This window comes from Eptatretus burgeri, chromosome 9 (assembly GCF_056783735.1).
Source record: "Eptatretus burgeri isolate ZD-2024b chromosome 9, Ebu_testis_v1, whole genome shotgun sequence".
Lineage (NCBI taxonomy): Eukaryota > Metazoa > Chordata > Myxini > Myxiniformes > Myxinidae > Eptatretus > Eptatretus burgeri.
The window spans coordinates 52,312,490-52,338,238 of record NC_140969.1 but is presented as its reverse complement, the minus strand read 5'-3'; the positions used below and the strand labels follow the sequence as shown (position 1 = coordinate 52,338,238).

Here is a 25,749-nt window from a genome sequence, read left to right as displayed (position 1 = left end):
GTTGAACTGCGTCCACCTTGCACATCAGAGAAAAGGGAAGTCCCACCTGCATTATTGTCATTTTGTAAAAGTGTGATCTGTGGCACCTAATGAGTTCGGATTTGAGCTTTTCTCATTCATTGTTTATAAGTTTGAATACTCCCATTTTCTATATCTTTTGACTCATTTGGCTTGTTACGCTTATGATAGCGTCTTGTCAACCCTCTTTACTGGGCTTTTCAATATATAACTGGAAGGGAACTCGGTAGAGCACATACCTCCACCATGTAATGCCTGATCCACAAGAACATATCGGGCCCAATATATTTTTGAAATATCATGCTTTATATCATTTTTGGCCCGACCTCTCACTCTCCTTTGACTGGTGAAGAATCACTTTAAGAATTGAATAATTCTCGTCCGAATCCGGAATCGGATCTTCACCAAAATTGAATCAATTTGTCGTGATCACACACTTAACCTGTCCACCAAGTTTCATCCGAATCCTTGCTCAACTTTTTGAGATATCATGCAAAATATAATTTTGGCCCGATATTTCAATGGTGAAGAATCACTTTAAAAATTCTAGTAATCGGATCCGGATTCGGATCTTCACCTAAATATAATCAGTTCGTTCTTGTCACACACCCAACCTGCCCACCAAATTTTATCCGGATACATCCACAACTTTTAAACAGACAGAGGGGTGAAAACATAACCATTTCACCTTCTGTGGCGGAGGTAATAAATCCTTTAAATGGGAAGAAAGCGTGTTTCAGCCATTTGCTTTCCGTGTGTGTTTTACATCGTTTCGGCTCATTTGAGCGACTTTGGGGAATAGTAAAGTAAAGTAGTATTGAACGCAGTGCCAGAAGGATGTTTTGACCATCCCTTGGAATGAAAGGTCCTGGATCTAAGGAATTCCACATTAACGGATACTCAGATGCGACTATATATATATATATATATATATATATATATATATATATATATATATATATATATATATATATATATATATACATATATATATATATATATATATATATATATATATACACACACACACACATACATATTGTTGCGAATTCGCGCCCGCCGGCGTGCGATCGGCCACGTGACTCGAATCGCGGCACGTCGCCCACCGGACGGACAATTCTGTCGTGACCCTCTCGGACTAACGCCGGGAGCTAGTCACGGGTGGGCCTTTCGGCCTCACCACGATCGTGCCAATCGGCCACCCGCGTGGGATAGGGTTGTTCGCCAAACTCGACCTACCTAAGTACCCACGCGGATGGTAGACCGGGCGATCGCACCTCGCTGGAGGTCGACTCCAGACACAGGCCACTTAATTAAGCGGTCCGTTCCGTGCTATCGGGATAACCGAGCGGTGTTATCGTCGGCCTCGATGGTTCCGACTAATTATCGGGCGTATTAAGCCCACGACGAACCCGTTACGTGAAGCAAGATGGAGATTCAAACAAAGGAAAGGACGCAGCGAAACGGGGAACAATTCAACATGCAAGCACTTTATTCACACCGACACAGAGCACCCATATAGCAATTAAAACAATTATGCACAATAAGCAAATGTAATACGAAAAACAATAAAGCAACGACAACGCAGAGCTACAACCGACTAAGACCGACACACGGCAACACTTAACAGTTTTACTTCACCAGACTGGCGCCACACACACACACGTTTACACAGAACCCAAAAGAAATGGAAGTCGCGACTTCCCTGAGCGTGTCGAGTCCCTCTCCGACGTCCGTCGACGGGGTCCCACCTGGCCGCGACTCCTTGCCCGAGCGTGGTAGGCGAGTCCTCTCCTGTGTGTCTCGCGCCTGCACGTGTTGGCCACTCGACGCCACGGACCGAGTGTTCGGCGCTATCCCAAGGCGGATAGAGGGGGGGGGGAAACGTGGATGGCCAAAGTCGGGAGAGGGGAATGGCGGACGCTCCTTCCCGCAAGCGAGGTCTTACAACTGCCCCACAAAAGACCCGGCCAGCGGCCACCAGGACGAGCGAGCCGGAAGACGAGAGCAACCACGAAGCAAGAGCATCGACCAAGCAAGAGCATCGACCCAGCAAGATCACCGACCAAACTGCTTCCCCCGTCTTTGACTTTTATATCCTCGGAGCTCCGCCCTGTTGCTCCGCCCCGTTCTTTGCTCCACCCCCCCTTCGAGGCGCTTCAAGAAAGGTCTCGAAGAGGGGCGTTCCTCCTCCCTGGGCGCGTCACACCGCGCATCCATCAATCGGGGGCCAGCTGCCCTCCCCTCGCTTCTCTCCCCTCACACCAAGTGCGGAGAAGAATGGCGCGAAAAGCCCACCGAGCGTCCTCGTTGGTTTTTATTTGAAATAATAGATAGAGAAAGAAAAATGACTGACTCAAAGCGTCGCAGCCCGAATGAATCACATTTAATCGTTCTAAACAACGGGTCTAGGGCTAACTACACATGTACTTAAGAGATATCTCACCTACGGGACCTGAATGGTGGTTTGCGAATTTCCACAGGCGTAACAATATATATATATACATATATATATATATATATATATATATATATATATATATATATATATATATATATATATATATATATACATATATACAGGGTGTCCCAAAAAATATTCAACTTTTCATCTGCAAAGAGAATGGTCATAACATATGTTTTTAAAAAAGATATATGGCTGGATAGAAAGCTGAAACGTTGAAGTTTATTGTACCAATGTCAAAATTGCCACCAAAATTTAAATTTCGTTATAGAATCATTGTTTTCTTTTAGAACACATATTCGACGTAGGCTCCACGTTGTCCGATCACTGCCTGCAAACGCGTTGTCATGTTCTCCATCACTTTGGGAAACGTTTCCTGAGGAATGTCCTGGATTTCTCAGTGGATGTTTTCCTTCAGCTGATCAAGATTCTGAGGCCTAGGGTTTCCATAGATCCTGTCCTTGAGATACCCCCACAAGAAGAAGTCTGGAGGAGTAAGGTCAGGGCAATACGGTGGCCACTCAACGTCTTCGTAGAGGGAGATACACGTAGCTCAAAGCACAAGCTTGTGCTGGGGTCCATTCAACATTGTCTGGATAGCCCTGATGTTCCGCTAAATAGCAAATCCTCATTTGATGCCCAGTGCATGTTCATGGTCGGAAAGCGCTTCCAAACACCCGCACCCCATGTTAATCTCAGAGGTCCATCGCAGAGCTGAGTTCGGGGGCAAATGAGTCCATTTTTGGCTTCAGAGCCTCACAGGGGCAGGGCTACTTCTGGGGAAAGCATCTGGACACCAATGAGGGTGCTGGGGAATACCTACAGATCGCTTTGATCTGAATTTGGGCTCCTCCTTCGCCCAGCCTCTTTAAAATAGCTGTGAAGGGATGATTCGAGGCTTTGCTGCAGTCTCCTTGCCACGGTCTTCTGCAGAAATCACACAGTCTTCTTCTTGGTGTGAGGCGGCTGCTTTTTCTCAGTGTGGAGAACTGGGTGAGGAGGAGAGTCCTGACCTGATCCATGGCGTGAGGACAAAGGTGGAGCAGAGTGCTGAGTGGGTGGAATGCCAGACCGATCATAGACTTTAGCATTTACACTTAGACTTTCTCACACACCATTATAAGCTATTTTATTACATGTTCTGTCTCTCTCATCTTTGTTTCATCCGCTGTGGATGCACAAGAGCGAAAAGAGCAACCTACAGATACACACCTCTTCATTTTTCCTTTCTGCACCCCAACTGCACTTCATTGTACCCCATTTGCACCTCCCCACTCATGCACCAAAGATACCCCCAGTTTTCCTTCCTTCTCCCCCATCATAAGCGACTGGGTTTATGCTGGTCCGTCGGCCGTGCCAGCTACCATAGGGGTCCGTTTACACCTCGTACTTTCTCTTATCTTTCTTGCTATAATCATGTCCTCCGGTATGTGTGGCTGATCGTGCTTGTAATGCTTCCATATGATAAGATTGCAGAAGTTTGTATTAGGTTAGCTTTCCACTGTCTTCTTTTTGTAAATAATTGCATTTATTTTGCTGCACCTCACAAATCCTTGCTTTTCCCTGCTGTACATATTGCTGTTTATTCAAACCCTTTATTGTTCACATGTCCTTTCCTCGCCTTCATAATAAATTACTTATATTACAAATGTACCCAGCTTGTTCTGTCTTTTCCTCCATGAGTCCACGCACAGGTTATCCGGGAAGTTCTATCCCACTAATTTGCTCTTATTAGCCGGTGCGTACTTGGCAGCTCCACTCGGCTGCACCTGATACAGTAAGTTAACTCGAGTACGCATCGAGGGCATGAGACCCCTCTTTGATGCTGCCAATTTACTGGAAACCGTAACCCGCGAAGTAGTGCGAACCCTGCCAGGATTGGCTGTTTCAATTGATGCTCGTGATTGCGAAGCAACCCACCGGTGTGCAGAGTTATCTATGCCCGGCAGCCTCATGATCGGGTGTTCGGGAGGAACGGGAATGCTTCCCCTCGTGGTCAAAGTCAAACCTTGGATCTGTAACAATATATTTCTTGCTCTTATTGTTTACATAACAAAATAATGTGCAATTACATATTTGAAAAGACAAATTGCATTGCTTATTTTTATGCATGTCTTTTCCCGAATAGTTTGAGAAAAGTTTGGCAGAAGAGAAAATGTGAAGCAAAGAATGGATTTCTCACCATCACACGTTCCACGGTACGATTCAGTTTGCATCAAACTCTCAGCGTTTTTAATCCCAAGGTGGATTAATTATATTTCAGAACGAACTTTTTCCAAATAACTTTTAAAATTTTAAACTGCACTGTGAATGCAGTGGCTTCCATTTTGGATTACTGACCTGACGAGACTTGGCAAAGGACAAATGCAAGGAATAACGATTACATACCGTAAGAGAAGGCGATACTGTAAATGAAATTGATTCGAAGGATTACTTTGGGATGATAATTTGAGGTGTGTGACAGACTCCCCCTAGTGGTTTTCACGAAGCAGAAATAAACAAAATAAGTACTTGTTGTTCAAGAGAAATTAATCTTTGTGGTTACTGAAACTACATATTTTATAAGAATTTGTCCATCCTCAAGGGGGATATGACCTGTGTCATGCTGATGAGTTTTACTTGGAGTAAAACACATGCCCACCAGTTAAGTGGAGTGAAAGGTTGTTTTTTTGTATGCACAGTTGAGGTTCGTGGAAGAGCTAGAGCAGAATGCAACGCAATGGAAAAGGAGAAACACCAACAGCAGAGTAGAAGTGAGAGTGAGGTCAAAGGGAAAGGGAGAAGGACACATGGGAGTGAACAAGCTGCACAAAAGTTGAATGAAACAGAGCAAGAAGAGTAAGAGGAAGGTGGGTATAAAATAGAAAAAGGAACAAACCAACTAACAAACAAAAAGAGGTGAGGCAGAGTCGGGGGGGGGGGATCACAATAAGCTGTAAAAAGGGGGTGCTTGGGAATGGGGTCATTGAGAGTACAAGAGATCATGAGTATGGATGGGAGTAGTGGTCAACCTGAGGTTGTGGTGAACAGCTGTGTTGAAGCCCTCGGGTGAAAAATTGGACTAAACAGACTGGGGAAGTTGGTTCCGCAGGTGAGAGAAAAGAGGAACAAATGAGTGGAGGTGAGCAGTGAGCCAGGATTTTGCGAGTTCACCATGTGCGCTGTGCAGAAACCTGGGACGAACAAAGCCAAGAAAGGGCAGCGGGTGCAAGACCAAAAAGAGGTGTTCAAATACAGAGGGGCCACCAACCTGTCTATGATGCGAAAGTTACAGGCCAAAACACTCAGCTTCGTTGCAGGAGATCCCAGTGGTTGCAGGAACTTCCTAATTTAAGCCACCCTGTGAGCTCGCTAGCTTAATTAAGTAGTAATCTTCACCTTGATAAATAACAATTTATTACCTTTTATAAAGTGATATCAGGAATGAATGCTCGTTAACGAGTGAATTTTTTTTAATGCATATACGTTCCTCCAGCATTGGCACATGCCTTCAATACTTCGAACATGGATATTGTTTGAGAGAACAGGGATGATTTAGTACTGAAAACATAACGATGCGGCTTATACAGCAGTATGCCATCCTTGTGCCCCACAGACCAGCAGGTCACCATTTAAAGTGAATCTTCTGACTTGCCAAGTGAAGCCCAGTGTCGAGGATAAGCGTTGCTTCACAGTTATCTCCTGTGAGTCACAAGATTTGTTCGAAATATTCTCAGATCTTATGCGGAAATATTGCGGAGCACCACTCATTATTTCGATTCTTGCCCTCAGATGACAGGACGTTCCACTTCCAAGCAGAGGATGAACAATCACGTGCAGCGTAAGATGTGCTCTGTTTTTTTATACATGAGCAAAGGAAAGGGGGAGGGGGTTGCAGTCTGATGGGTGAGGGGGGGGGAGGGATTGGTAGGCTGGAGAGGTGATGGCAGGTGATAACCTTATAAGTTTGATATGATGGCAGTGTTGTGGAAAAGGCACTGGATTGTTATCTCAGAGGTTGCAAGTTCAATCTGGCTGAAGGCAGCGCTATTAAAGATTTGGATTTAAAGCTTTTGAAACCTGAGCTGGTCTCAGCAGTATTACTATTCTACTGTCAGATTGCCAGTGGAAACCCAGCTGGCTCACTAATTTACTTTAAGTGTGGGGATATTCTACCTGCTTCACCTCGTCTACACATGTGGTGCCAGCCCACACTTTGTCACCGACCCATACTGTTCTTCAAGGCAACTTGGATCAGCACTAAAATTATAACCTCCCCGAACGAAGAAAACAGGTACAACATTATACATGAGTGACCCTTAACTGTGGCTGTGGTGTATCATTAATGGGCATTGACAGAGCAAAACTTTGTGGACAGGCTGCAGTCCCCTTTTTCATCAGAGTGCACCATGTCGTCTTTATCCTCGCAGTTGGGTGTCGGTTATTACGAACAACAAGGAAGAGGCGATGAATGCTGCTTTCCGTGGAGAGCCAAGGAAGAGTGGAGACAGTGGTGTGTTGGATCTCACCAGGTCCATCATCCGGGATGTTATCCAAAGGCCTGGGAATAACGTTTGCTGTGACTGTTCTTCTCCAGGTCTGCTGTTTGTATGACCAGCTTGATGTTATTGATAATATAGTTTGTCCAGTGGGTTTTTTTCCCCCATAATGCTGATGCTGTATCCCATACTCAAAAACAATTTTTGCAGCACATTGATTGAGATACTTAAAGTTGTAAAGCAAAGGCAGATGGCATCAGGGGCTTTCTAAAGGACTATTGGCTGGCAGGATGGTCGAGAGGTATGCACAATCGCCACTGAGCCGTCTTGCCTGTGTTCAAATCCCGACCCAGCTATAAACTCTCATCCCGGTGTATCACAGGCAGGGTGATTCATGAATGTATGTGCCATCCCTTTGATGGACGTTAAACTGGCGTCCCATCCGCTGCTATTAGTTGGTGGATGTTAAAGATCTCTCAGTGTCGTTCATGAGGTGTACGCGAGCTATTGCTGGCACCCCTGGCCAAATTCCTGCTCTAATTTACAGGGGGTACTGCATCAGTGTGCCCCCAGCCGCAGTAATGCTACTCACAGCCACGTACTGCATACGAAGGAATAGTCAGAATAAATAGCTATATTCGGCATGATGCACAATGTCTTATTGAATGAGGATGGTAATTTTGCCGGACTCGATTCCACTGGGAAAAAGTTGCAGGAACGTACTGCTCAGAGGTAAAATTTAAAAAAAAAAGAAGCTTTTTGTAACAAAGGATTCAGACTTCAGATCGAGATATGCAAGTGGAGACGCTGGTGTTGTATCACACCATCCTGGAGAAAACGAACAACACACCAAACCGGCTGTCTTATCCACACTTGCTAGATAAAAGACCCTTAAAGGTCTCAAATGATTTTATTGATATGCAAGCTACTTGGCTGTTAGCCTGTGTCTTTGTTCCCCATTTTCTGCTGCAGAGCCCAGCTGGCTCTCCACCAACCTGGGTGTCCTTGTATGCATTGAGTGCTCGGGAGTGCATCGGGAGATGGGTGTGCAGACGTCCCGTATACAGTCCCTCACCCTCGATGTGCTGAATACATCCGAGCTATTGGTAAGAATACATCCAAGCGATTATGAACACTCTTATGTGTCAGCTTATTATAAAAGCCTTTCTGACTAATCCACTAAAACGGAGCCTGTTTGTCATGTTATCATAATCATTTGATCCATTTGTGATTATGATGATTATTTGATCGCTTGATTTGGAATTTTTGAAGTTGGAAATTTGACTGCTTAACCCTTGTCTTGCTTCGTAGATTGCAAAGAACGTTGGAAACCTTAGCTTTAACAATATATTTGAAGCTCAACTGCCTTCAGGAAATGTGAAACCAATGGCCGACAGTGATATGTGAGTATGGTGTGTGACGTTGGGGAATGTTGTGCGTACTGAGATGGAGGAGGGTTTTTTAATGGGGTGGGGGAAGGCAGAGGATGAGGAGGTCAAGAAATCCACTGAATCTGCAAGGTATTCTGCATAAAGTTTGAACAATGTTCATATTTCTTGGTGTTGCGCTGTAGGACAGTACGCAAGGCTTACATTGTCGCCAAGTATGTGGAGCACCGGTACGTGAAGAGGGGCGACACATTGGCGAAGGAGTTGGATACTCTCCGTTTGTCCATCTCCACCAAAGATATCTTTCCTCTGCTTCAGCTCTTTGCTCATGGAGTGGACCTTTCAGAACCATTACCAGATGACTGCGTGCAGGTGAGAAGTCCATGCGGAAGCAGATAAACACATTCATGCACAGAGTGTCGTAAAGGTCTATTGGGCACGACCCTCTGGACAACGTGAAATGGTTTCAAAATATGATAAGTGGCATATAGTGATGTGGTGCTGGAGTCTAGGACTCTAAATCGGAGGATGATTTGAAACTTGGAATTGGCATGTCGTGGCTCAAACTTGGACTTGAGACCTCAAGTGGGACCTTGCTTGCTCGGCCTCGCTTGACTATATAGCTATAAATAGCAGGACTTGGTGGTTGCATGTTCACATCTTGTCCTGTTTAGTTCTGACTTTCATTGCCAGAAGACTTCCTGTAGAACAGTTACAATTGCCATCTATTTGGTTCCATATGGGGTCCCTTTGGAGGGGTTACTGAAATTCCCATTAATGATGTTCTGCTCCTCCCATTTCCCCCAGCCCTCACCCATACACCTGTTATACTTGTTTTCTAATGTTGTATCATTTCTCCCAATCTGCGAAAGCAATCCTATTGTTTCTCCCTTATCTGCACGTTTTCTTCTGCCTTATTGATATTGTGTTAACCTCTCTCCCTATTGTAAACTCATTCATGAACCTTGAACTTTGCATTAAAAGAGACAGTAACGTGGATATTGAAACATGTCTGGGTATCTCTTGCATAAGAAGTCTTTAAACGAGCATTCCGGCCAAATTCCAAAATCATTAATGGTGGGTCCAGTATATCGAGTTGGCTAACTTGTCTCGTTGCAATCCTTAATGGTCTGCAACCAACACATCCGTCCTATGAATGGTTAGCCTCAGTGGAGAGATGAGACGAAACCACTTGGACTTTGTGGAACGTAGAAAGAGCAAAACAAATGCTCCATGAACACATTTAACATGATGACGGTGAAGTATAAACTCGTTAAAAGATCTTCGTGTTGTATATTGATTGTTGTTAATGCCTGACATCCGTCATGCTTGTTGGTAGGAGCAAGGGGAAACGCCGTTGCACATGGCGGTGCGGGATTCGGACATCACGTCTCTTCACATCGCCGACTTCCTGGTGCAGAACTGGTAAGAGAAATGTGTGGATAGTGAGTCAGGAAGCATTTGCACATCGTGGAATAAAAATTAATTGTTTCTGACACAGTAAAGCGAGTGTTGCAGCCTTTTGCTTCAAGAGGGCCTCCAACAAAAAAATAACAACATGATACATCGCAATAATCTTGCTTACCAGTGGGACTGCAGAAAAGAAAAAGCGGAGGATGAGTTTTCGTTCACGTGATCTACAAGCAACCTTTTTATTCCACACACAAAGAAAGCATCTATCTCCAGCTTTATGTTTAACTCTCTAGTTTTGGACACCCAATGACATCGTTACCCACAAAGGCAATATTTAAGGCCTTGCTCTTTAACAACAGTTCAGATTTATTGCTGGTAAATTTCGAACAACAGTATTTTCCTCGTGTTAAAAAAAGTAAACGAAGTGCCTGATAAGTTAGGTCATGGCACTCTTTAACATTTACATCCAACTTGATTTCCCAAAGTAATGTTCATCTTTATCTAATCTGTCAGTAAGTCTGAAAGGTTATGATAACACAGCCAAACAGACTGTTTTCGAGAAATTCATAATGGGTATATTTGATTTCTTCTGGATTGCAGAATCGACAGCCAGCCTATCATTCTCTTCATACCGCACCTTGTAGCACACCTTGCCCAGCAGATCACACGAGCATCGTAATTTATCATTGATTTTGGCTCGGCTGGGGGATTGGATGCAAGAACAGATGACTCACGGGAGCTCAATCTCTGAGCCAAACGTTCAACTGCGGTATGGTATTCACGAGACAGTTACCGTGGATTTGAGTCGGCATGTAAATGTGTGTTGTGCGCAGCAGAAACCTGAACAAGCAGACGGTGAAAGGCCATACGGCGTTGCATTTCAGCTGTGAGCACGATAAACCTGATTGCTTGAAGTTGCTGTTACGAAGCAAGGCAGACATGAATATTGGTGAGAGCCACCTTAGCCTGACATCAAACCTACGAGGTCAATGCAAGCAGCTTCATCAGGGAGAAGTGTCTGCTTGAAATTGAAAGAATATTTCACATTATCCGTTTTTGTCAGCGTTTCCTCAAAGGGACAGCATTTTGTTTTGGGTGTAATGGAATATCCTTTGTTGTTTTAAAGAAAACTTTGCTGGAGAGAAAGCTGTTGATGTTGCCCGAAAGCTGAACCTTGTCCTGTGTGAGGATTTGGTAAGTTAACTTTAAAAGCAGCACAAGTGATACGATTGGCTTACATGCTCTTTGTGATAGTACCACCACCATCCAACTCGATCTTCTCATTCACTAGTGGTGGACTTCATGGTGTATTGCTTTGATTTTGCTCATTTCCCCCAACCTCCTTTACGAGCTCATGATTCTGGAAGCTAATATACTGAATTTACTTGTGTACCAATCATGGCCCTTGCAGTGTGCATAACCAAGGAGTGTCTGTTTGTGTGTGTGTCCATCAGCTGGTGCAAGCAGAGGAAGGCAAGATGAGCCCTGGCGTGCAGGTGGAATACGACTGGCAACTAAATTCTGAGGAACTTGCTGAGAGCGAGGATGATCTTGATGAGAATGTATGAGATAATACTTCATATTTCACTGTTAAAAAAAAATTCCTAAACTCTCCCCCCTTAAATATACAAAAATACCAAAAAATTAAAATAAATAAAATTACAAATTCTCTCATTTTGTTAATGCTGAAAGTTTTTTTTTGTGGCAGAGGAGTAGGGGGGGGGGAGCGAGGCTAAGATAACTTTGGTATACATCGATGGTGCAAAGAGGATTGTAGCACAAGATAGGACCTCAAAGCCACAGTTTTGTCCTTTACTGAATCACCTACAAACATCCCATATCATCTCGAGTTACATTATTTGTTCACTCGTATTTGTTTTCTCCTTTGTTCCCATAAGATCCTACAAAGAAGCGTGTATCGGCCAAAGAGTGTGGCTGTCCCTCCAACGGAGAAGACAGGGATGGACAGCCGGCGTGCTACTCTCAGCTACTTTCCACTACCAGATAATTCTCACAAAGGTTTTACTTTCACTTTTTTTTTATAGTGAAGTAGTACCTGTCAGGCTTTCAAAATATACAAATTTCAGTCAAATTCACTGTTTACGAAGAGCTCGCAGTGTGTGACCAAGTGTGTGACCAGATTTGGTGAAAATAAATGCAATAATAAGTAAAATACAACTGCAAATTGCATTTTAGAAGATTCTCACATGCAAGTATCCCATAAAATTCCCTTGAGGGAAATGAGTGGGGTTTTGGCACAGTGGAAAATCTTCCCCAATGGAATTGCAGGACATGATGGCACCATCTGGGACACTCAGTTTTCATGTTGTCAGGCTTATCGGGGCAGGGGGAGGGGCTTCTTAGTTGTTGGGTGGTCGTAAGACACCCTGCAATAAGAATATTTTAACAATGGCAACATGGATGGTGATCTCATTGCTAATAGAAGTGATGTTCCGCCGACCAGCCCTGAACCGCACTTGCTGGACTTATTTTTCACAATAGTTTATCATGCTGGTGCTGCCGAAGCAATCTCATGACAAGAGATATGCTGGGTGGTTTACCATTGCCTTCCCAGCAGTCAATCAGACCAGGATTTTGGCCAGGATGCTAAGATTTTTGATCTTTAATGTCTACCAGCAACCAGTGCTCGAAGAATGGTCCTCTGCCTGAACGTTTCTTCCAATGGACGGGGCAGACATCGATGCATCACTGTAAACATGATCCATCAGGGTGATAGTTTATAACTGTGTCGAGATTTGAACCAAGGTTAGACAGCTCAAGCATACCTTTAAGCTATCCTTCCAGTCTATGAATATGTTGCAGCATCTAATATTCCATAGAGCCTACACAGCCTGAGGTTGTTTTCAGTGCATGTTGTGAAGAGGAAGGGAGGTTGCGGCACTGGAAGTCAACGGAGACCTGCAATTTCTCTAGAAAGCAGGTTTAAGTAGTGGACTCCCACCACCCACTCACCCCTCTGTTTTGCATGTTGCAATCTTTTCCCCAACTTTGGTACAGTGTGCAGATGTTATAATGGTTGAAATATACGAGGTTTTATGATGTATTTCTGGAGAAAGTTAAATTAAGAGTTATTTTGGAACCAAAATAGTGCTTGCTTTTCTGTCTTTCAGATGAAAAAAAAATGTTGATTATTGCCCCCCTCCCCTCTCCTCCCGACTGATCTGTCGAATGCCCAAGATAATTTGGTCAACACTGGTAACGGTTGCAGCAGTCTCAACACTTGGTTGCTTCTGTGCATGTTGATGATCCACGAACAATTTACATCAGTTTTTAGACCTCTGATGCTACCTTTTAAAAACACACTTCAGCATGAGAGACACTTCTCACTTAACTGGACAGCTAATCTCCTGTAAATTTCATGTCGTTTGACATTTAAATTCCTCACAAACTTTAACATTCAATGCTCGCTCACAGCATGACTCGTTATTCACCACGACCTTGGGAGTACCCATAATTCCTTTGAAAAGGTGTGACAGAACTTCGTGCAGGAGTTTCCAGATGTCGTCATTACCATTCCACAAACTTTTTCAGCAATCGCTCATCCGTTTTTTTTCAGCAATCTCTCATCTGTTTATGATTATCTCGAAGATAAAACGCAGTTTATCTTTGAGCCACCCTCATTGTACCTTCACCTACTCTGCATGGACTTTCAATCACCAAGCATGATTGGCATTCTGCTCACCAAAGATAACTTTTACTGACCAGGCAAGAACTAGATTCACCATCTTGGATCTTCACTTATGGTTAAAGCCCAAAACTCACCATGAAAGGAATTAATCCCCAGTCAGGATCTCAAATTCTTACGCAGAGCCTCTTTCGTCCTTATTCTGTACCAGCAACCCGAGTCTACGTTTGGATATATGATCTATATATGTCTGTTGCATGCCTTGCAGAGGTGGCGAGCTCATCACCAGGTGAAACGGAGACCAAGAAGAAAGCACCTCCATCCCCCAACAGATCATCACACAAACGAACAATGTCTGAGCCGCAAAATACACTTAATCTTTTGAAGAACTTCCAGGATTCTGATGGTATGTTGTCATGGGAAGAGATGAGCATTGTTTTAAATTGTAAAATCAATGAATTTTGTTTGTTCAAATATAACCGAGTGAATGTGTTTGGAATATTCATGTGTGTGTGTGTTTTTGATGAATTTACTGTACAACCTGCATCTAATATGCAGCATCGACAAACATGGACTCGAGTGCAGGTTCCAAGACATCCTTTATGGAGAACAAGCTACAAATAATGTAAGAGCATTGTTCATGTTGGCTTGAAGGTGCATGGTGTGATATGTTATTAGGGAATGGGTTACTGGTAAATTGTAACCACGACATGCAAGCAGCAGGGTAAACTCGAAACAAGAACGTATCCTCTATCCTCAAGCTACTTTTGATCCCCATCAGTTAGACTTGTCTAAAATTTGATTATGCGATGAAAGCTGCATAATGTGTGCAACATTGACAATGCATGGACCGTTTGATAATTTTTGTACAAACGAGTTGCATTTCTTTCATCACATTCACTTTCTGACCTTCGTATAAGCTCAATTTAGTATACCGTACTCCACTGAACCGTTGTATTGTGCTTTGCAGCAAAGAGGCCCCTCCATTGTCCAGAAGGCCGCATGTTCAAGGGGTTCGTGTTTATCCTGCAATTAAACCAGGTAATTAATTACATGTCTGCTTTCGTGATAATGAACTCCAGAATCCAAGGTAACACCACACAAATAATGTTGAATTACCCTCCCACCCCCCCTGCCCCCCCCCCCACTCCTTTCCTCCCCTGACAACTGATGTGCATCTGAGAAGGGAAAGTCATTGATGCCTCACGGCTTCAAAAACACCAGGATGTGTCGTGTACTGTTTTCTCCAGGCAAAGTGTACTCCACCTCCTGCCCTACTTAAAGAATATTGTGCCCACTGTTCTGAGGAAGCATAATGTAATGATTATATGCACATGTAAAGGTATTGTGGTAAAATGTATTGTACTGTATTGATGAATCACACTGCACCTACTGCACTGGAAGTGCAATATAAGGGGGAAGTGCACTTGTGATCTGTTTTTTGAAATGCTTAAATCAGAGAAGCATAAACAGATAGAGTATAGTAGCTTGATGGAGTGCACTCACCTTTTTAGTTATTTTGTTTCGGTTGGACACCAGGATGGTTATCAAACCGAAACATGCACAAGTCATCCTTGTTCACAGGCAGGGAGTTGCATGAATGAGTCGTTCTTTTGAGGGGACTTTAAGCCGGCCATTCCATAAGTGCACATGTAATTCAATGGTGAATGGCAAAGATTGAAAGGTACCTTTCAATAGAAAGTGGACTCGTGTGGCCAAATTCCATTCATGTATTTGGGCTTAAGTAGCGACCTGACCAGGGGTTAACTGATGGTATTGAATGATATTTAACACGATTGGATGGGAATGTGACAATATTGCGGGGCACAGTGGTTTTAGCATGGCCCAATGAAAATGTACTTAAGAGCTTAAGCAACGTTTTCCTTCATGATTGAAAAGTTGTTTCTTCGGTGCATGAAAAATGTGAGGAAAGCAGATATGATCTGAGGGCATGTATATGGTCCAATGCTTTGACGGGGTGTAGATGTTCCATATTTTGAGGGGATGTAGATGTTCCATTGATTTAAGCGAATGTGGATGGTCCATAGTTTGAGGGGATGTAGATGGTTCAGAGCTTGAGGGGATGTATAGTGCCTTCAGAAAGTATTCACACCCCTTGACTTTTTTCACATTTTGTTGTTACAGCTTGAATTTAAAATAGATGAAATTAAAAAAAAATTGTCACTGATCTACACAAAATACCCCATAATGTTAAAGTGGAATTTGGAACTTTTTTTTACAAATTAATAAAATTGAAAAGATGAAATGTCCTTACATCAATAAGTATTCAACCCCTTTGCGATGACACTCCAAATTGAGCTCAGGTCAGGTATGGGAGCATGTGCCGGAACAGCACGTCGCTGCGTCCACTTTCAGCCGGTACTCCAGGGGCCTCCATCTGTCCATCCCCCAGGCAGATGCCTATCCCATTCCCATCTCCTTAATATGCTGATCAACCTGCTGCAACCAGGAAGCACGTGGTCGGCAAATTGGCATCCTCCACTGACGAGTCTCCTTCGTTGAGAGAATCTGGTGAGCAGAATCAACGTCAGCAAATGAGCTGCATGTGCATACAGCCGCAGCTGACGCTCACAGACTATGCAGTTAACAAATCTCATTTGAGTGTCTCTCAGCAACCGCTCGTTGGACACAAAGTCTGACCAGTGATAGCCAAGGATACTCTGAAGAAACCTGGTAACAAATGAATTAAGTCTTCATCTCAGATCCCTGTTCATAGTACAAGTTTCACATCAGTAGAGCAAGACTGGAAGCAGCAAGGACCTGAAGACTTGGACTTTCATCCTCCTGCACAGGTACCAGCAGTGCCACACCCCATGATCCAGTGAATCCATGACTCCGCAGGCCCGACCCAGACATCTATTGACCTCTGACTCACAGCCAGCAGAGACATGAATATCACTACCAAGGTAAGTGAATCTCTCCACGATCTCAACATCCTCGCCACAAACAGGTACAGACAAGATAGCAGCATCCAAGATGTCATTGAAAGCCTGGATCTTAGTTTTGACCCAGGAAACCCGTAATCCCAGCGGCCCCGACTCCTCATTCAGCACCTCAAGGGCCCCCAGAAGGATATCTAAAGTCTCCGCAAAGATGACTGCATCATCTGCGAAATCAAGGTCCAAGATCTTGACATTCCCAAACGATGCACCGCAGCTTGATCTTTCCGCCATCCTTCCCAGAATCCAGTCCGTACAAGTGCTGAAAAGTGTGGTGGCCAATACACACCCCTGACAAACTCCCGTAACAACTGGAAATAAGTCGGAGATCTCACAGCACTCTCATCTCACACCACCACATCTCATCTCACACCACCACATCTCACAGCACTCTCAGTTCCACAGTATAGTTCAGACATCAGAATGATCAGTTTTGGTGGCACCTCATGAAGACCAAGAATCCTCCAGAGGGCATCCCGATTCACTGAATCGAACACATGTAGAGATCAACATAGGCTGCACGCAGCTCCTGACAAAACTCTTGTCTGCGTTCGGTGAGGACCCGAAGAGCAAGGATACGGTCAATCATTGACCTCTTTGGTGTAAAGCCTGACTGCTCTGGAAGCTGGTGCTCAAGCAGATGGTGGCGAACCCTCTCAATAATTATCCGAGCAAAGACCTTGCCCAGCACTGAGAGCAGCGTCACCCCTCGGTAGTTGTTGCAGTCCTAGTGATCACCCTTCCTTTTCCAGAGAGGGACAACAAGGCACGTTTTCCAATCCGATGGGATGATGCCTGTGTTCCAGGCAGAGCACAGTACCGCATGCAACGACACAGGTACAGCACTTCCACCAGCCTTGAGAAGCTCAGCATGGATGCCACATATCCAAGGAGCTTTACCCCATTTCAACTGGTTCACCACAGCCAGTGTTTCCGTAAACAAAGGTGGATCACAGTTGATTGGAGGGTCAGCAATGGGGATAGTAACACCCCTGACATCCAACTCGACAGCTGGTGGATCAGCCTGATACTGTCGCTCAAAGTAACTGGCCCAGCGGTCCTTCACTTCGGACTCCTCTGTTAAGAGCCCACCACCCTCCACTCAAACTGCAGTACACCGAGGGATGGGCTTGGATGAACACAATGCATTAATTCATCTGTAAGCAGGACGAGTATCACTTGACCACAGGTGATGCTCTATCCTCTCACAGATTCCTCGCACACAGGCCTCCCTGTCCACCATTAGCGCACGTACAGTTTTACGCCTCAGCTCCCTGAACAGCTCAGCTCTGCCATTAAGTCTGGCCCTGCGACTCTGGGCAATGGTATCCAGTATCCCTTGAGAGAAAAAATTCTTCTTCACCCGACGGTGAGTTCCAAGACATCCACCGGCAACATCAAGGACGGTGGTCTTGAAGGCACTCCACAACTCTTCAGGATTCCCCAAAGCACCCAGATTCCCCAAATCCCCACTCAGCCTGTTCGCAAACTCCTCAGCTACCCTCTCATCCATGACCTTGCAAACATCCAGCCAAGACTGGGATAGTACCATGCTCCCAGATTTAAGCTGCAACTTCACAGTTGCTACACCAAGCCTGTGGTCAGTATTGAGGAACTGAGCACTCTGGTAGATCCTGCAGTTCTGGATCATCTTCCAGCGACCATCACTGAGCACATGGTTAATCTCCTTTGCCACACTGCCACCGTTGGAATACCAAGTCCAGCGATGAGCTTGTGGGTGCTGAAACCATGAAGCAGCCACTCGAAGTCCATGACTTCTTGCAAAGTCAAGGAACTTCGTGCTATTCTGGTTCACAGTTCCAGACCCATGGAGACCAACACATGTCTCACAACCATCCCTATCAGTTCTAATCGATGCATTGAAATCCCTGAAGATGAAAAGAATATCTCGCCTGGGACATTGATCAACCACAGACTCGAGTGTGGCGTCGAATGCGTCCTTCACGGTGAGATCACTCGCCTCATTCGGAGCATATACAGAGACCAAGGAAACGACACCCAAGGAGTGACGAATCCTTAGTCTCATAATACGCTCGTTGTCCGGTGTTACCTCAATTACCATTGGAGTTAGCTTATTGGACACAGCTCCAGCAACTCCTTGGGCATGGTAACCATCAGAGCGACCAGACAAATAGTAGGTGTAACAACCCACCATGATCTCACCACTATCCAGTCTCCGAACCTCAGAGAGTACTGCCATACCAATGTTCAAACACTTGAGCTCACATGATAACAGAGACAGGTGATCATCCCCTCTTAGAGATAGGACATTCGAGGTACCCACCCGAAGGGACCACCTCAGGTTAACCCAAGGAGACCACCTTCTGGTGGACGACACCTCAGCACCACTCCGCCACACACCACCGCAATCTGACCCTGGAGGTTTACCCCATGGTTTTCCTCCTATCATCAAGGAATGGGGGTCTCGAAGGCTTTTCCTCAATCCCATGAGCTGCCCTGCAGAGGGCAGCAGCACAGGAGGTACTCCCACGGAGTGCGGTTTCAGATTTCCTTACATTTGTGGGTTTTGCAGAATGAAATGTTTTACGGTGGCTTTAGTACAAATCCTGCCACCAATTTCCTAAAAATAAATAAAAAAAATAAAGTAACAATCACAGGAGGACGTCTGCAGACACAGTTGGGCACTAGAAATGGATGGCCTTTGGCTTACAAGGAGCTCCTCTGCCCTTTGAATTGAGCTTAAGTGCATTCAATTTCCTTTGATCATCCTTGAGATGTCTACAACTTGATTGGAGTCCACATGTGGCCAATTCAATTGAATGGACATGATTTGGAAAGAAACACACCTTTCTATATGAGGTCCCACAGTTGTCAGTGCAAGCCAGAGCAGAAACTCCACCATGAAGTCAAAGGAAATGTCCGGAGAACTCCCAGATATAATTGTGAGGAGGCATAGATCTGGGGAGGGGTATAAAACAATGTTTACAGCGTTGAAAGGTCCCAAGAGCACAGTGAGCTTCATCATTAAGAAATGGAAAGAATATGGAACTACCCCGACTCTTCCGAGAACTGGCCACCCGACCAAACTGAGCCTCAGGGAGGTGACAAAGAACCCAATGACCACTTTGACAGAACTACAGAGTTCTTTGATTGAGATGGGAGAACCTGTCGGAAGGACAACAATCTCTGCAGCACTTCCCAAATCTACGCTTTATGGGAGAGTGGCCAGAAAGAAGCCACTCAGAAAAAGGCACATTACAGCACGGCTGGAGTTTGCAAAAAGGCACATGAAAGACTGAGAACATGAGGCAAAAGATTATGTGGTTCAATGAGACGAAAAATGAACTATTTGACCTCAATGCAAAGTGTTACGTCTGGCAGAAACCGAGCACAGCTCATCACCCATCTAACACCATCCCTATCATGAAGCATGGTGGTGGCAGCATCATGCTGTGGGGATGCTTTTCAGCAGCAGGGATTGGGAGACTTGAAAGGATAGAGGGAACAAAGAATGGAGCCAAATGCAGAAAAATCCTTGAGGAGAACCTGCTTCAGAGTGCAAAAGACCTTAGACTGCAGTGAAGATTTATGTTCCAACAGGACAATGACCCCAAGCATACAGCCAAAGCAACATTGGAATGGCTTCAGAACAAGAACGTGAAAGTCCTTGAGTGGCCCAGCCAAAGCCCAGACTTGAATCCCATTGAGAATCTGTGTAAAGAGTTGAAGATTGCTGTTCACCGATGCTCCCCATCTAACTTGACAGAGCTTGAGCAAATCTGCAAGGAAGAATGGGAGAAAAGTCCCCAAAAGCCAGATGTGCAAAGCTGCTGCAGACATACCTATTAACACTCGAAGCTCTAATCGTTGCCAAAGGCGCTTCTACAAAAGTATTGACTCAGGGGGTTGAATACTTGTGTAAATTAGATACTTCTGTATTTTATTTTGCATAAATTTCTAAAAACATGTTTTCCCTTTTTCATTATGGGGTATTTTGTGGAGATTGGTGACAAAAAGTTTAAATTTAATCCATTTTAAATTCAGGCTGTAACACAACAAAATGTGAAAAAGCCATGGGGTGTGAATACTTTCTGAAGGCACTGTGGATGGTCCATAGTTTGAGGGGTGCAGATGTTTCGTAAGTTTGAGGGAGTAGTTGGTTCATAGCCCCACTTGTCCCCTGGCAATTTTTTCCTAACCAGGCTCTGTTATGCTCAAAGCAGTGGACACTTCACAAAGTTCATTGAAGCAACAGCAACCACCACTACCCCCGAAACCAAATGCAAAAGGGAGAGTAAAGCAGCAATGCAATGAGCAGCAGTTGCCCTCACCTTCTCCTCGGCATTATTTACCTGTGAGTACTTGGTACAGTGTTCTTATACCCACCACATTTGTGTATCAAAGCTTGTTCCATCAACAGTGTGAACTAGTATTTTGTTTTTTGGGGGGATTTCTTGTGTGCCGTAACCAAGGTAAAGTGACTATGGCATCATTTGCTCCATGTATAGACTCCAAAGCGGAAAATGCGGGCTAAAGCATGTTATTCACACATGGGTGAACACTCCGATGAGTTGACGTTTGCTGGAGGAGAAATCATTGTGGTGACGGCAGATGATGACCCTTGGTGGGTAAGTTGGGATGCATGATCAAGCACCTGAGAACGTGATATTGTTATGGGGCCGAGTGTCGGTGGCGAGCACGACCGCTAGGTGGAGCAGTAGAGTCGGCTCCACCGAACATCCGGAATTTAGATCGTGCTCCTCGGAGAACTCCAAAAGGCACGGGTCCCTTACAGGACCGTGAATCGCCAATAATTCGGCCGCGTGGAATACGGTTAATTGCCAACTTCAAGACACCTCAGTATCCACGTGGCAAAGCTACCGGGGAATTCACACCCTCGGCAGGCCTCGAGCGGAACGAGCCGTTATCATGCTCGAACCGTGCGTAACCCGAGCGGATAGTTACCAAGACCCATCGGTCCAAATACACAATTTACCGTTTCCTAATTTCCCAACACGCACCATGCAAAGCCAATGAAAGAAACACAGAAACGAGCTGGAACATTTAACAGGGGATTTATTTATAATGGGGGGAAGGGAACGCACAAAGAGCAGAGTTATCACGACTAAGCAAGGCAAATAATGTACAACAAAAAGCACTTAACAATTCTACTTAGGCAAGACAGGCCCGCACACAGACACACACACCCAAAAGAAATGGACCTCAATGGTCTTTATTCGGCTCAAGAGGGAAGGCGAGCTGAGGATCAAGGTCTGGTTGGTACCTCTCTGCCTAGTGCAGTCTTCACCAACCCGCGCTTGTGGAGTTCGGATTCCGTGGAAGGAAACTGGATCCTCAGCTCGCTCGCTCCCACACAACCCGCCTCGGTGGGACTAGAACCCACACCTCCAGAATCCAAGGAGCGACTTGGCCAGCCGCGAACACCAATCGGCGACCCGAGCATCATAAACACGAACACCAACCAGGACGAACGCCAACTCCGACCAGCATGATCATCGACAAGGAGCCACAAACTCAACCAGCAGGAACCAACCAACTTCTCTCTCTGGCGAGCAGCTCGTGACCTTTCTTATCCCTCCCCCTTGTGGGGGTGGAGCGTCTGCTCTGAGGTAACTCGCCTCCTGATTGGACAGTTGCATCACGCGATTTGCTGGCCGTCCCTCATTGGATAGGCCACGGTAGGCGGGGCAACTCCCACCCTTCTGAGCGGAGTCCTGATCGGAGGCGTTTGTCGCTCCGCCTACCTCCTCACCTCCGGCCACGTGTGTAATGGTGATGGTGTTGAGTCGGAAACGGGGCGGGTGAGACGCCCGCTCCTTGTCGATTGGCCAAAGAGGGACGCCATGCCTATGTTAGACTCCGCCCACGCGCGTGCTTGCTGGTGAGCGCGTGAAGAATGCCAGGAGCAGAGTGTTGTTGTGTGAAAGTGAAGATGTAAAAAAATCCTATCAATAAAATAACCCACAGCGCACGTACACTTAATTCCAATTAGACACAGGCGATGGATTCTAACTAGAAACACATACTTACCAATATAACTGATCTATAGGGACTCTGGCTGTTGTGTGCAGTAAGCTTCCAGATTCGTAACAATATCATGGGACACAGATGAGGTGCAAACCTTTGACAGAGATAAATTTTGGCATGGCTTATGTTCAAATGAAAACGTATTCAAATGGGCTTAAGCAATGTTTTATTTCATCATTGAAAAGTTGTTTATTCAGTGTATGGGCAAAGTGAGAGAAGCAGATATGGTCTGAGGGGGTGTATATTAGGGTGTTCCACTTTTGCAAAAGTAGTTGCTGGAATGAAGCACTATGTGCCTATCGATTCCACTAGTGAAGTTAGGTGATCGACCAAAGTTTGAAAATTTTCCTGCCTTTTTTGACCGAGGGCCGGCATTTTGAAATTTCAGGAAAAATCCATATTTTTGGAAATAATATTGATTTTGAATATTTTTATATTTATTTTGAAAAAAAAAAAATATATATATATATATATATATATATATATATATATATATATATATATATATATATATATATATATATATATATATATATATATATATATATATATATACAGTCATCCCCCGCTTTATCGCGGTTCACCTATTGCTCCCCCGGTTCATCGTGGGTTTTCCCTTGGAACGTAACTAATTTTTTCTGCAGATTTCCCCGGTACTCTCTTCTTCTTCTTTTTTCGGCTTGCTCGCATTAGGGGTCGCCACAGTGGATCAACCGTCTCCATTTCGCTCTATCCTCCACATCTTCCATTGACACTCCAACCACCCGCATGTCCGCCCTCACCGTAACCATGAACCTCTTCTTTGGCCTTCCTCTTCTCCTCCTGCCTGGCGGCTCCATCTTCAACATCCTTCTCCCGATATACTCCGCTTCCCTCCTGTGCACATGTCCAAACCATCTCAATCTCGCCTCTCTCACTTTGCCTCCAAACCGTCCTACCTGCGCTGTCCCTCAAATATACTCATTTCTTCTCCTATCCATCCTCGTCACTCCCAACGAGAATCGCAACATCTTTAACTCTGCCACCTCCAGCTCCGCTTCCTGTCTTTTTGTTAGTGCCACCGCCTCCAAACCATACAACATAGCTGGTCTCACTACCGTCTTGTATACTTTCCCCTTCACTCTTGCAGCTACCCTTCTGTCACAAATCACTCCTGCAACTCTTCTACAACCACTCCATCCTGCTGGCACTCTCTTTTTCACTTCTCTCTCACACTCTCCGTTACTTTGGACAGTTGATCCCAAGTATTTAGACCCATCCACCTTCCCCACCTCAACTCCTTGCAACCGCACCATACCACCACCCTCCCTCTCATTTACGCACATGTATTCCGTCTTCCTCATTTTCTTACACACTCCAACTGACTATCATTCCCCTTCTCTCCAGTGCGTATCTCCACCTCTCGAGGCTCGTCTCAGCCTGCTCCCTATCTCCCTACAGATCATGATGTCATCCGCGAACATCAAAGTCCATGGAGACTCTAGTCTGATCTCGTCCGTCAACCTGTCCATCACCATTGCAAACAGGAAAGGGCTCAGAGTCGATCCTTGGTGCACTCCCACTTTTACCTTAAACCGGTCCGTCATTCCTACTGCACACCTCACCGCTGTCACACTGTACTCATACATATCCTGCACGATCCTCACCTACTTCTCCACCACTCCCGACTTCCTCATACAATGCCACAACTCCTCTCTTGGCACCCTATCATAAGCTTTCTCTCAATCCACAAACACACAATGGAACTCCTTCTGGCCTTCCCGATACTTCTCCATCAACATTCTCAAAGCAAACATTGCATCAGTGGTGTACCGGATTCCCCCGGTACATCGCGGTAATAATATATAAAATATAAATTATTTAAGCAATAAATTATAACGCGTGGTGCTCGACCAGTCACACAACGCACGAGACAAAGTTTCGCTTGTGAACTTCGAATATTTTCTACGTTTTTTCTCCAAGCCCCACGATGCCGCCCAAACGCCCTGCACCTTCTAAGGCTTCTGGCAAGGAACCGAAGCACCAGAGGAAGGTCCTGATGCTCCAGGAGAAGGTTAAGGTGCTCAATATGCTTTGGGAAGGAAAAAGGTTTGCCGCCATTGGACGAGCACTGCTCGTACCCAGCACCTCAAAACCGACCAGACCAGATGAGTCGATCTCCAGCACCTCAAACCCAATCACTGCCAAACCGACCAGACCAGACGAGTCGATCTCAGGCACCTCAAACCCGATCACTCCCAAACCGACCAGACCAGACGAGTCGATTTTTTGGGGAGGCGTCCATTCATCGAGGATTTTCACTTAGCGCGGGGAGGTTTGGAATGTAACCCCCGCGAGAAACGGGGGATTACTGTATATATATATATATATATATATATATATATATATATATATATATATATATATATATATATATATATATATATATATATATATATACATATATATATACATACATACATACATACATACATACATACATACATACATACATAAACACACACACACATGGATTTCAGAATCCGGTCTGATGAATGCATCCACACATCCAGGTCCTCAGACAGTTATTTCCTAAAATGCATGTTCAGATTAGCCCCATCCCCATGTCTAATGGGATTTTAAATTTGATGCGTTGAGAAGGGTAAAGAATAGATCCCCTCTCTTATGGGAAGCTTTTTTCTTTACGACAGACACGTTTACACACATTTCTTTCGCGAGCTCTGACGTGCGCCCTTATTTTTCCTCAGCAACGTTTATGCACGTATTTATTTCGCGAGCGCCGACGCCCGCCTTTTTTGAGAGCGCACGGGTCGTCATGGTAACCGTGCGCAAGTGGGGCGGGGTGAGCTTGGGCGGACTCTGCGCCCGCCGAGACGGCCTGGAGATATAAAACGAATTGGAGGTCCATTCTGAGGCGAGAGAAGTAAGAGGAGGGAGAAGAGAACGAGAAAGAAAGCCAGAGAGAAGTCAGGGGAGGGAGGAGAAGTAAGCACGAGAAACAAGCAAGAAAGCGAGAGTTGAAGCGCGCGAGGGAAGAAGTGAGCCAGCGAGGAAGCGTGCAGGCCCGCAAGTGAGCAAGCGAGCATGTGGTATGCGTGTGGGTGTCTGACCAGCGCCAACAATGAGACAATTTGTCCTTCCCAGTGGTTGAGCAAGTGAGCTTGTGGTGCACGTGTGGGTGTGAGCAGCGCCGACAACGAGTGAGGCACGGTTCGGTCACCAATGTGTGAGGCGCGGGTCAGTCACTGACGGACCATGTGGGTCACTGGATGTCACCATTTTCGTGAAGTGTGAGGAGTTGCTCGTGTCGCAGCACCAGGATCTAAACCCGCGACAGACTATCTCGGTGCCC

General features: G+C 45.2%; 1 protein-coding gene across 5 annotated transcripts in view; it reads left to right on the top strand.

The window, feature by feature from the left end:
• Positions 1 to 25,749, top strand: part of LOC147020129 (arf-GAP with SH3 domain, ANK repeat and PH domain-containing protein 1-like) — a 76,233-nt gene that overhangs the window by 41,483 nt on the left and 9,001 nt on the right. For 4 of the 5 annotated variants that reach the window (XM_085895158.1, XM_085895162.1, XM_085895161.1 and 1 more), the window contains 17 exons: positions 4,611 to 4,680; positions 6,078 to 6,165; positions 6,254 to 6,302; positions 6,892 to 7,058; positions 7,933 to 8,066; positions 8,272 to 8,363; positions 8,534 to 8,720; positions 9,688 to 9,773; positions 10,595 to 10,710; positions 10,888 to 10,955; positions 11,216 to 11,323; positions 11,660 to 11,780; positions 13,676 to 13,813; positions 13,966 to 14,032; positions 14,378 to 14,448; positions 20,552 to 20,703; positions 20,858 to 20,977. In XM_085895158.1, coding sequence (XP_085751284.1) covers positions 4,611 to 4,680; positions 6,078 to 6,165; positions 6,254 to 6,302; positions 6,892 to 7,058; positions 7,933 to 8,066; positions 8,272 to 8,363; positions 8,534 to 8,720; positions 9,688 to 9,773; positions 10,595 to 10,710; positions 10,888 to 10,955; positions 11,216 to 11,323; positions 11,660 to 11,780; positions 13,676 to 13,813; positions 13,966 to 14,032; positions 14,378 to 14,448; positions 20,552 to 20,703; positions 20,858 to 20,977 — 1,834 coding nt within the window. The remainder of the gene's footprint in view (positions 1 to 4,610; positions 4,681 to 6,077; positions 6,166 to 6,253; positions 6,303 to 6,891; positions 7,059 to 7,932; positions 8,067 to 8,271; positions 8,364 to 8,533; positions 8,721 to 9,687; positions 9,774 to 10,594; positions 10,711 to 10,887; positions 10,956 to 11,215; positions 11,324 to 11,659; positions 11,781 to 13,675; positions 13,814 to 13,965; positions 14,033 to 14,377; positions 14,449 to 20,551; positions 20,704 to 20,857; positions 20,978 to 25,749) is intronic. The other variant, XM_085895159.1, reaches the window with a different exon arrangement.